We start from the raw sequence: 12,534 nt of genomic DNA on the forward strand, positions 1-12,534 counted from the left end.
CTGACGTCCTTTGGGGATTTCAGTCATCTCCTTCTTGCGAAGGTGAGCAACCAGAATCAGAATCAGTGGCTGAGTTGTACTGTCGGACTTTTATGCTGAAGGAGACCATTGGCAGCTGGCCTGCTCAAGCATCACAGATGTACTTAAAGTCTCCATTCAGTATAGTCTTTGTTGAACTAGTCGAATAGAAACAGATAAAACTGGAGGGTCAACTCCGGGAGCTAAACAAACACAGGAAGTGCAAACACGATGCGAGTCTTACTCATATTCAAACGTCAGTGCGTCGCTGTAAAACCACAACTCTCTGCTGTTGAACTATAAACGATGCCCACATGAGAGAAAAAGAGGTAGAGTGGTGTTTTCTCGGAGGTTTCAAGACAGAAGGTAACAGTTGACAGAGAGGCATTGCCCTTGTTTTTATAACTTTTTTTCCCCCAACACCCTCAACAGGTTTCTAGGATGGAGAACACACCTAAAGAAACAGAAAGTGCTTCTGAGAATTGCTACTGTTGATGCCTTCATTCTCATGATGAAGTCTTCCTCGTGTGATCTCTGACTGACTCTGCTGACTCTGGTCCGGATCAAACCTACATCCAGTGTGTACAGAGTATATCTTCGGTTAGATAACCCAAAAAATACATGTTGTGGGCAAGACTATAAAGAAATCACACTGCTCTCCATGATGGTTATTCACCTCCACAATTCAACAAATACATGACGTCATTGCAATAGTATGTTGGTGTTAAACTTTAGTTGCCAGTGTTCACAAACACCCAGGCACAAACTGAAAATTGATATTTTCTATCCCCGTCTGTATGACAGATGGCTTTGTACTCTTTGCGTTTAAAGCTGCAGTCGCAGGAGCCGCCCCTTCCCTTCGGTGGCCTCGTCAGGCTGTGAGCGCCTGCTTCGCTTCGCACCTCCACTGCAGCCTCTCCAGGTTCTCCTGCAGCTGCTGGACGCAGCCCGACAACTCCATGAGGTGCAGAGAGGAGTAGACTTCATTCAGGCTCGCCGAGGAGCGCTGGCTCCACAGTCTCAGCATCTGGTACTGCTTCTCCATGGACCCGAGACCGGCCTCCATCTCCACGCGCTCCATCTGCTGGTCGGGCACGGACAGCAGTCGGAGGAACTCCTTCCATCTGCGAAGAGGCACTTCCTTGATGATCGCGTAGAGCACGATGGCCGGCCAGCGGTCACAGTGCTCATATCGTCTTGCATCTGCGGGGGAAAAAAGGTTTTGCAAGTTTTCACTTTGCATCTTCAGCAAGTCCAACTTCTGGTTTAGGCTTATTTCCATTAACGTGAGGCAGTATTGAGACTTCATCTACTTGCTCTACTTTAATCTTAATATTTTATCGGGATTTTATGTGGTGGACCAATGAAAAATAGCACTGCAGTTATCTTTAGTAGCTCCCTAAATAGAATTCACTCGTTTTTAACCTAATCTCAGTATAAATGCAGCTGTTCTATGAATGCCTCTGAGAGTTTCTAGAAAATCAGTGAACAAAATGTTTTGTGAAGATGAAACACCATAGCAGGATAACAAAGGGATGAAGTTGTGGGAAAGCTTAAAGCAGTGAAAGGTGATAATAAAAGTTCTGAAAGCCATTGTGGAAAAAACCCTGACAAAGTAGAGGAAACGTAAAAACTGTACTCTGGTCAGATAGGTGGAAAAAATGTAAATTTAGGCCTAGTAAACTAAATGTCATTAAAAAAAAACCTAACAACACATCATCAAAACACCACCACGTGAAACACGGTGACAACATCATCTTGTGGCGATACTTTCCTCAGGAGCGACAGAAAAGCTAGATCAGAGATGATTAAAAGATGAATAGGACTACATTCACAAAAGAAAACTTCCTAAAGACTTGAGTCGGGGACAGACGTTTACCCACAGAGAAGATATCGGCTCTAAACATACAGTAAAGAGCTACAGTGAGATGGTTTTTAATTAGAGCGTGTTTATAGAATGGTCCAAAGTCCAGACATAAATCCAACTGAGGATTTGTCTTCTGAAGACATTCTCCAAAATGTACTTGAGTAGAAATGCTAAAATTGTAGCTGGATCTGAGGCGCTCCTTTTGAAGCTTGATAGGAGGACGTTTCACATTTGTCGTATTAGCCGATTCTTTATAGTTTGTCCTGTGATGTCATGCAGTCTAAGGTTAATTTCCTTACAAGAAAACAAAAAACAACAACAAAAAAAAAACCTAACCTGATAAACTGAGTGCCTGAGCTGGTGTTTAGCAAGCATGTGAAACAAAGATATGCATTGATTATCTGATTTCCCTTTACCCTAAACTCTTGACTGACAGGCAAGAGAGAGGGCGTCCCGTTTCCTCCTTTCCACTTAAACAGCGAATGACTGATTGCAGATAAATTTTGTGTTGAGCAAGCACAGTTGAAAATGTGAGAGGCCCAAACGTTGAGATAGTGCAACATGAAAACAATAAGACGTGCAAAGCACTGCCAAATGCTCGATCTCACACACATCAGACATCCTACTGACCTGTGAAGGTGACTTTCATCCAGACAGATAAAATGGTTACATTATCTTTCATCATGACAGTGAGATCTTCATGAGTTCATACAAAATATTAATAAAACAACGAAGCATGATATTATTTCTGCAGTATTATAAAGAGCAGCAGCTGGAACAGAGCGAAGCGATTCCTTATTTCCTTTCATTTTGCCTTCAAGTTAGGAGATTTTGTCCTGATTTATTGTTTTAATCTGGACATTGTTTGCTCTTTTAACTGTTTTTTTTTTTGGGGGGGGGGGTTCTACAGTTGTTTTGCTGTTTGTCCTAACTCTGACCTGTGAATCATCCAGCCTGTTGAATCAGTCAGCAGCTTTAATCTCAAAAGTAAGGCAGCCATTTCTATTCGGCCCCATTTTCAGTCCGAATGACTGCCTTCAGAAGTCACGCATTTATTACATACAGTTGATTGGAGTTTAATTCAGGCGCTGAGTCTCACCGAGGGCCTCAGAGGTTTACTAGAGAACATTACAGAACAGGTCGGGGATATTAAGACGAGAACTTTAAATCAAAGTTAAGCTATAAAAACAATTTCTTGCACATTTTTGTACATACATCCATCCATCCATTTTCTGTACACCCTTGTCCCTACAGGGGTCAGGAGGGATGCTGGTGTCTACCTCCTGCTAACGTTCCGGGCGAGAGGCGGGGTCACCTGGACAGGTTCGCCAGTCTGTCGCAGGGCGTGCATGTATATGTGGAAGAACATCCTCTGGTGAAACTGGTGTAACACTGAGCTTTTTTACCCTACCTACGTAACACCATGTAGCGGAAAACTCACAATACGCAGCACCCTGACCACACCATGCCCACGGTGAAACTTGGTGTTTACGTCAGTATGCTGTCAGGATGAGTTTCTTTAGCATGGCCAGCGAGAGTTGACAGGGAAAAAGATGGGACTACCAACAGGAGAGAAGCTGTTGGAGGCTGCCAAGGATTTCAGCTCCAGTAACAACCGTAAACATCAGCCAGAGTATATTTGTGTGTTCAGATTAAAATGTTTCCTTGCAATTTAGCTGAACTCGAGGTTTTTTGCAAAGACGAAGAAAATCTAAAGACAGATTTAGAGACACTGTTCTCTAAATCTGCAAACTTGTTAGAGACGCGCCTTCTGTACAGCATTAATTCAGGGGCGCTAAATACAAAACCATGGCAAACTTTGAAAAAAGAAAAAAAAAAAAGAAAATCATGTGTAATTTTCATCCCACTGCTATGCACTATTTTAAAACTGGTCTATCAAGTAAAATCCCAATAAAATACATTGAAGTTTGTGGCTACTATTTAACAAAAGGTAAAAAATGCTTCACAAGGCAATATGGACATAGTTACTTCCATTTTCTGCTGCTTCCTGTTTCATATTGGTACATATTAAAAAAAAAAGTTAAAAAATCCCTCCAGGAAGGTCTTAGTTGATCTGTTTTGGAGAAACTCTCTTTAGTACTTCAAGGAGAAAGTAACTTTTTCTCGTTGTTGAGGCTAAAGATCACCATAATTATGTGGCCAGCTTCACAGACTGAAAGGGGGCTGACTTCCTTAAGTGGCTTACTTTCTTTTAGATGTGTTGCTTTTGTTATTCGGTGACTCATTTAGCATTTTTTGGTGGTTAAAACCCTCGTAGTAACAGAGACACATGTCATGAGATGACACCTGATAGGTTCTCACCCGGTGGGTGTCATCTGTACTCATTTTTTGTTTTCATTAGTAAAACAAACAGTAAGTAAACCAGTTTCTCTCTGGTCTTCAGCGATGTGTCACGGCACTAAAATCGTCCTCCGACGTCCAGGTTATTTGCTCGGGGCTACAGTACGTAGAGAACAACAAAGTAGTCCGAAGGAGTGAATTAGTGTCGGGAACCAAATGATGAACCTTACCCGTGTGAAGACTGTGCCGCACGTGGCCGCTGATGTGAGCAGGTGGTTCCTGACAGAGCGACATCATGGGAGTTTCCTCAAAAACTGCAAATGTCTGGAAAGAACAAACAGCAGCGAGTAAAACACAACTCCCCCGGGGCGTTCTCTCCGAATAGCACAATTCCTCTGTAATTTTTCAATACAAATTATCTTTGGCCTTTTGTCGCAAATGTTTGGTAACTACACCAGAGAGATGCTTATCAGCATTTCACTTTTGTGTCTTTTGACCTTTCTGAGTGCAAGACTGTGTGTAAGTGTGCGAGTGAGTGGCTTTCAGATCAGTTTTCCTCCACCTACAGTTGCTGCAACTGTATGTGTTGTACTGTTGTGTGAACAGAGGATAAAGATCATGAGAGAGAGCACAAACCTGTGTGGTTGGGCTGCTACAGTGATGACTGCGTTGTTCTGTAAGGAGATGATATCAGTTAGTTTCCTGCATATATCTAGACGTATTTAATAATAATTTTAAAAAGTATTAAAAACAAGAAATAATGCTACCAGTGTCTGAAATCACATTCGTCTTTTGTTATTGTTTAGCATTTTTAAGTATTAGTTCAGAATTATGTATTATTGTTTGTAAAACAGTCATGCTAAATGGAAGGGCATGAATGTTTTGACATTTCCATTACAACTATGACATGCTTGGATTATCAAAGGGCACGTTTCATCACATTTTAGCCCCAGGTAAGTCACAAATTTTCACAGCACATCCATTCAAAGTTGGTCTGGTTTTTATTTTATTTTTTCTCAAAGAAGGCAGTTAATTTGAAAATGCACTTCAGTTTGAAGTGTTGTTGTTTAAGGTGACGTCTAACTGCATGTAAGGATTTTAACTTATGTGCAGATTCTACTCGAAGAGACTTTTAATGTTTAATGTTGTGAGAAAAGCAAATGCAGACAGGCCTTCAGAGTTTGAGAGGGATGGCAGACATTGTTCTTGGAAGAACGTTTTGACGCTTCACCCTCACAAGTAAAACACAGACTGTTTATGTGTAAAAATGTGAGACCACAAATCTCTGAATGGAGTGCATCAATAACATTGATAAATTATGGCATCAATATTCGCTTTCTGAACTCTCGCCGGAACTGGAGACTTTGTTGTCACTCTTTTTTTAAGAGGTGCTCACTATATTGTCAGCTGATGTTTGAGTTTTGTGTGTTTACTCAAAGCATCACACTTAGAAAACTTCTGACATGTTCTTAGCCGCCTTGTTTTCTTCTCCTTCTTTCACACTTTCTGAAAAACTTTCTAGGTTTTGGAATAGTGAGATCCAAGTCCAAATAGAAAAGGAAGAAATTTATAGTTCATCAAAGCAACGTTAGAATTAAGTTGTCATACAATGTCGGGGGACAAATAGTGAAATTATCACGGTATTGCTGTGTTTGATTCAATTTGTTGAGTTAGAGTCGTCGTGTGGTTACCGTCCAACTTTAGTTCCTGAGGAAGTCTTTGCAGGTTTTTTTGTTTGTCCCAGCAGGGAAGAACAGCTTCCTTTCTGAGCAGGTTCCTGCAGAAGAGCAGCAGGAACCAAAAGAGCAACAGAGATGTGACAACCCCCACAAAAGAAAGCCAGAAGAGTGTATCTGCTGGGAAAAGAACAAAACAAAACAAAACACTGGTATGAGTTCTTTAATCCCAGCAACCAACATACAGGCGAATAGTTAAGGCTATATCAATCTCATTAAAACTACGGCCAGAGAGTTAGCTAATGGTACAAATTAAACTCAGACATAATGAAATTTATGGTTGAAATACATAGTTGTAACTAACAATGATTTGGCACTTTCTCCATAGTTGGACTTGATGTTTTCAGTGTGGTGGAACGAGTCGGTCTTCCTGACGGTGAAGCCGGGCCAGCAGTCGAAGCAGTAGTCAAAGCTGTGGTTAGAAAAAGGGAGGCACAGAATTGCAATCATAGCGCAAAAAGAAAAAGGTGCAGTGCCATAAAAATACAGCGCATGTTCCTGAAAAAAGAGCTTTAAAACTCTCACATGAACCTCACTTACACATGCAGAAGAACTTCTTTTCCAATAGGAAAAAAAAAACAAAAAACTCCTAATGTTTTTTAGTTGTACATTAAAACAATTTCTGAAGCTATGCAGAAAACAGTAGATGATTCTGGAGTGTTCACTTAATTTACCCGCTTGCAATGGAGGTGGACGAATGATGGGACTTGTCTTGCATCCTGGGTGCTTCACACAGGGCTGGCTAAAATAGAAATAAAATTAGTCTCTATTGCTTTATTCCACAGAGGAGGAAATTCAGGTTTTACAGCAGTAACAGCAGTGTCACATATGTCACATATACAGTATATATATATATTTCCAATATAAAATGGAACCAATAATTGATAAATAAATATGGACATCTTCATTTCGTTTTGCCTTCAAAGTACAGTTATTGTGCACAGTATTTTCTATTGTTTACAGGACCTTTCTCATTATGCATTCAGTATGAATGGTCAAGAGTCAAAAGCAGCACATATTCTCAACCAGATGTATTAAATACATTCTGAAGCTGGTGAGGTTTGAACAGAGTAAAGCAAGCGAATCTCTTCCAGCATTAATTGAATACTAGTATTAAGTTCCGTCTTTGACTTTGGATCGTTTCCCACTAAGGAAAGTAACAAAAACATATAGAATGAAGTGAGATGGCCACCAAATTTACCCAGTTCAAACATTTGAAGCCTAGTGTCAGCAAAAGGAAACTTTTTTGACATAAACATAAAAGCACCTGTGCAAAGGCACAATGCTGTCATGTTCGACATTTTATTTTTAAAGCTATCAACACATGCTGTTGAAGTACAGAGTTAGAATAGCTTCCTTGAGTGTGACTCCTTATCAATCTTATCAAAGCTTCCTGCATACTGAGACATTTGCAGTAAACGGTGTACAACCCAGGCAGCACAGGGCCTCAGCTAAACCACAGAAACTGGTTGTCCTCAAAGAGATGAGCTATATATATATATATATATATATATATATATATATATATATATATATTAACTAAGTATATAATTTGACTTCAATCATCACAAACTGTTTAATTAATTATTAAACTGTTATACAATTGTATTGATTTCTTTAATTTTATAAAAAAATATTTCCAAAAACTAGAATGGTAACTTTTTTTTTTCAGATTTAAGGCATTGCCATCTCTGCTTGTTTTTTAGGGCTGTCATGACAAAGCAATTGTATTACTTTTAAATAAATTGAGTGTCGTTATGTTCTCCTATTTTCTGATTGGCCGAAGGCTGCTAACAAGCAGATAACTGGACAACTAAGATAAACGCCGCCATGTCTGAATGTCCCTAAATGCAGCATCTCTTACCTTTGGCAGGGCTGGCACATGTCACAATAATCTTCATTGATGTCGTTGATGGAACCTGAAAAATACACGATTAGACTTTTTTTTTTTTTCTGATTTGGTTCTGTGTTTTTTTTCTTCTTCTTTTTTAGAAGAGTGGATTTTAATCAAATGGAAGGGGTTCTGAACATTTGGTCAGACTTGACTCACTGTTTTCGGAGCATTTCTTGCAGTCGCCATCCTTTGAGTAGTGTCCTGGAGGGCAGTTGCACACCTCATCGCTTCTACTTGTGCATGGTTTTTTAACTCCCCCCCCATCAGAAAAAAATAGACAGGTTATTTTTTATATAGCGGATAATAAATGCTCTTTTTTGACCACACTGTCCATCTGATTAATTTAAAGCATTCTTACATTTCATACATTTTCCTATTGTCTTACAAAATAACTAAAGATACTTACTACCACAACTACTGCACCGAATACAGAACGTCAGAGAATTGCTTCTGTCTGTATATGTGCCCTCCGGGCATGGCTTACAGGAACGATCTTTATCGTGTTTATAATGCCCTGAAAACACGACAAATGAAGCAGAAGAAATGTTAGCTGAACTTGTACAGATTGGTAACTCGTGTACAGAAGGCTTGCATTTTGCTGTAACAACCTACCAGCCGTGCAGTTTGAGTCTTGCCCTGTCGCCTCAAGGAGACTCACTCTGGTGGACATGAAGGCAAGTATCAGTGAAACAACCTGAAACAAAGTTGAATGTGAGATTTCAGGGTTGATTTTTCTCATGAGCAACATTGACTCAAACCCAAAATTCTGTTGATCTACTACATCATTGAGCCTCAGGGAATTATTAAGATCGTGCACAAGGATTTGCAATGACCAAGAAATCCAAATAAATACATTATAACCTGCTTTTATTATTTCCAATTCAGTGAACACCAAATGTTTTCATTTATATTTGACGACTGATGACCTCCAGGTCTTTGAGGTTGGAAGGACTCATTTCCATCACCATAAGATTGTCTACCAGCTTCGGGACTGTGACTCGGACGCTCCAAAATGTTTATATTGCTTCCAAGGAGAAACATGTTAAAGATAACAACAAAAAAAATGACTAGGTTTAATTCTGTTTTTTAACTGTGACTGAGATTTTTATATCAAGATGTCCATCACTGTGAGGCACTTTTATCACAGCAGGGTTGTGTAATCTCTGGAGGTGGTGTAAAAGCCACCAAGTACTCAGACATCTTGCGGCAGATAGTCCCAGTCAACAAGTCCCACGGAAACAAAACATGTAGCTCTAAAGTTCAGGGTCGTTTTATCCTAGAAGAGTAAAAAGAAGTAAGAATTATCTGAAGGCAGTTTTTGGGTAGATACGAAAGAGACTTCACAAAGAGGCAAGTAGCTGTGCCTGTGGGCAGCAAGTTGAATGAGTACTGGTGGGTTGTGAGTATTAAAGAGGAGCTCATTTGTTAATGATTTACTGGAACACCAGCAGAACTCCCCAGTCAGTTTCTGGGAGCATTTCAAAACAAATAGTCTAGTAGTAAATGGCTTGGGTGAGGATGTGATTCTCACAGTATGAAAACGTCAAGTAAAAACAGCAGTTCATGCTTTCTTATCTAAACTTAGTTTTTTAAGTACTTGTTGCACAGAACAGTAAATGATATCTTCTCTGGGGCGCTGTGTGGTGCAGGATAAAGCACAACCCACATATGGAGGCCGTAGTGCTTGGTGTGGACGTCACAGGTTTGAGTCCTAGCCTGATGACCTTTGTCGCATGTCTTCCCCCTCTCTTCATTACCTTCCTTCCTGTCAATCCACCATCAAATAAAGGCCACCAGAGCAAATAAAACCTTTGAATACATACGTCTTCTCTCAATAGGGAAAGTGTGGGAGTCTGTGGACTTGATAAAAGTTTGTATCAGCTGCATAATTAGCCTGCATTCAGCAGATTACAGCTTGCTGTCTTCTGCATGTATGAAGTTGTTCTATGAAGACCCATTGAGGTTTTGTGCTTTGGTTAAAAAAAAATAAAGATCATAAACTGTTAAGAGAATGAATACATTCTCTTTTATTCATGAACATAGAGAAAAACAAAAAGCAGTCTGTAGCTTGACTGTAAAATGACCACAAAAAAAAGAGTTTATTTTCCTATTTGTGCCATTCTGTTTTGGAAATTCATCCCAGGTATTGTTTAAAACAATACCTAGAAAATCTACTAAATATATTTGTATTTCTGTCAAAAATCAGTGCTTAGTTCAATTCTGGTTCCAGACCCACAGGTTGGAAACCAGGGGTAGGGTCCAAGGAAAACTTAGCTTGAAGGTAGCTTAATAAGTCAATTATTCAATTACTCAATCATTAGACTGTTAAAAAAGACAATAACGATAGATACATAAATAAAACATAAATAACTAATTAATAGGGCAGACTGAATAGCAGAGTTTATTTTATTGATTAATGAAAAGGGAATAAATCCTTTTTAATTTGCCATTTCTGTCACAATGTAAATAAAAATAAATTAATTTTCCCTCTTTTAAGTCATACTCCCATTACGTTCTTGTACATATTTTTGGGAGACACCTCATTCATTTATCATCTCAAACTAAATTCTTGGTTAAATGAAAAAAAAAAAGTTACATCTACATCTGTCAAGGATGTAAACAGTTTTGGGCTGAATGTTATCATTGAATGTTACACTGAAACACTCTAAAGAGCCAAGTGTTGCTCTGGAGACGCACATTTCAGATCACTGCCCTCAAAATACACCTCACACTTCTTAACGAGTCGGCTATCCAGTGAATGAATCAGAAAAGTGTTAACTTCAGAGGATATTCTAAAATCCAATTAATCATAAAAGGACTTCTAAAGACATATTTATGCAAACGCTGTCGAAAAGGACAGTTAATATAAATACCAAAAACTAGTTTACCAACAAAAAGGTCAGGACTGTTTGAGTTATAACTTTGTAACAGGTATAGTTGGGCTGTACAAATCTCCACTATTGTGACTTTTTTTTTCTCAGTGAAAAAGTGAAAAGATGGTAACCACTGACCTAGATTCTATAAGCGAATTTCAACACCTAGCCCAACTACATTCAGTCTAACAAGTCAGATTAAGTCACACCTTCTTGACATTAAAATCAAGTACTGAACTTTTCACACTTTTTTTTAATCACAACTCAAAACAGTATATTTCAAAAAATAAAGATCATTAGCTTTTAAGAGAATGAATACATTCTCTTTTATTCATGAACATAGAGAAAAACAAAAAGCAGTCTGTAGTTTGACTGTAAAATGACCACAAAAAAAAGAAGTTTATTTTCTTATTTGTGCCATTCTGATTTGGAAATTCAGCCGATTTTGCTATTTTGTGATTCATTATCGTTCAAGAGCACTTATCGCCTTTCCTAAAACTCTGGAAAAAGACAACCAAGCACAAGAATGAAATAAAATCATCCTTCTTATCAAACCAGCAGATGATCCAAAAAATAAAGTCTGGATTACTTACCCACACAATGTCCATATCAGGAGCCCAGAGTGTAAGAAAGTTTTTTTTTTCTTTTTAAATGAAAATAAGAAATAAATTAAAAAGTGGGGGTTATCTAGTCGTCAGCGCGTGTTTGGTCCCACCGAGTCAACTAACAGGATGAGGCATTCTGACTGTAACTCATCAGATTTCCTGAATCTGACATACTGCTAAAGCTGGACTGTTGACTGTTGCTGCATATTTGTGTGTAAGGGCTGTCACTTCTTTGGAGAGAAGTGGTGTGAAAAAACAGGAAACGTAATGAGATCACTCACCTCCTCTCCCCCTCCTCCCCACTCGCACACACACACACACACACCCACACACACACAACAGCGTTCAGAGCAACACACCGGTTCCTCCAACCAGTGGCATCTCACAGTTCCAGCGAATCTTCAATTGCTGACATATGTAGGAATAATGTGTGGAAGATACAAAGTGTTTAATCTAGCAGATGTTGGTTGAAGTGCAAAGGGAGGAATGACACTGTAGAACTTTAGCAGCTTTGATGTGAATCTGCTAGCTGGACTCAAACCAAGAAGAAGAAAAGTATTTTAAAGAGGGCTCATTGTGAGAATCAAAAGAAGCTCGTTTAAAACTAAGTTTCCTGATAGTTGCACAAATGCAAACAGAAAGATCTTACCTTAGTTTCACAACACTTTACCACAAATTACGTGAAAGTATTGTAAAGTATTCATTCTTGGCAAACTTTTCCGCATTTGGTCAAATTAAAACCAGAGCGCTCAGTTGATTTTGGGGGGATTTTACATTATAGACGATTACAAAATAATGCCCTGCGACAGACTGGCGACCTGTCCAGGGTGAACCCCGCCTCTCGCCCAGGACGCAGCTGGAGATTGGCACCAGCAACCCTCCCGAACCCATTTAGGGAAAAAGGGTGTACAGAAAATGGATGGATGGATGGATGGACAAAATAATGCATAATTTAAGGTTGTTGTTCTTTTTTAATGTTGTTTTTTTTTTTTTTTTTTTTTTAAACTAAAACCTAACCTTTTTTATTCAGATCACTTATGTCTAACATGGCTTGTGAAAAACTATTTGTAATTCCAAAGGACGGCAGATTTGTGTGCTGAAACAAACGTCTCCTGATGACAATTTCTCCCACCAGAGCTCTGGATCTCTGCAGCTCCTCCAGAGTTACCACAAGCCTTTTGGCTGCACGCTTCCGTTAAGCGGACTGTTGTGTATTGGTGGAGTTTTGCTGTTTCTCCTG

The 12,534-nt window shown here is 39.2% G+C and overlaps 1 protein-coding gene across 3 annotated transcripts; it reads right to left on the minus strand.

The window, feature by feature from the left end:
• Positions 1-889: 889 nt before the first annotated feature.
• si:ch211-112c15.8 (tumor necrosis factor receptor superfamily member 1A) lies at positions 890-11,499 on the minus strand. Of its 3 annotated transcripts, XM_044126027.1 has the most exons (11): positions 11,283-11,499; positions 8,429-8,510; positions 8,223-8,330; positions 7,973-8,077; positions 7,787-7,841; positions 6,597-6,664; positions 6,227-6,334; positions 5,878-6,042; positions 4,823-4,860; positions 4,417-4,510; positions 890-1,221 (listed from the first exon to the last, which is right to left on the minus strand). In XM_044126027.1, the coding sequence occupies exons 1-11, from the start codon at positions 11,295-11,297 to the stop codon at positions 890-892; spliced, it is 1,170 nt and encodes a 389-aa protein (XP_043981962.1). In that variant the 5' UTR covers positions 11,298-11,499. The 3 variants fall into 3 exon arrangements, with proteins under 3 accessions (XP_043981962.1, XP_043981955.1, XP_043981949.1); XM_044126020.1 differs by lacking the exon at positions 11,283-11,499 and having other exon boundaries at positions 5,878-6,039; positions 8,429-8,740; XM_044126014.1 differs by lacking the exon at positions 11,283-11,499 and having other exon boundaries at positions 8,429-8,740.
• Positions 11,500-12,534: the final 1,035 nt, after the last annotated feature.

Source organism: Gambusia affinis, linkage group LG01, assembly GCF_019740435.1.
Source record: "Gambusia affinis linkage group LG01, SWU_Gaff_1.0, whole genome shotgun sequence".
Taxonomy (NCBI): domain Eukaryota; kingdom Metazoa; phylum Chordata; class Actinopteri; order Cyprinodontiformes; family Poeciliidae; genus Gambusia; species Gambusia affinis.

Bases quoted from the DNA above. Each gene is read 5' to 3' on its own strand.
- si:ch211-112c15.8 (XM_044126014.1), bottom strand. From the start codon at position 8,564: ATGTTGCTCATGAGAAAAATCAACCCTGAAATCTCACATTCAACTTTG. The intron at 6,043-6,226 runs GTTAGTTACAAC...TTCTTTTCCCAG, and splicing joins GGAGAAAGTGCCAAATCATT to CAGATACACTCTTCTGGCTT. The intron at 4,511-4,822 runs GTTTGTGCTCTC...TGTTCTTTCCAG, and splicing joins GTAGCAGCCCAACCACACAG to ACATTTGCAGTTTTTGAGGA.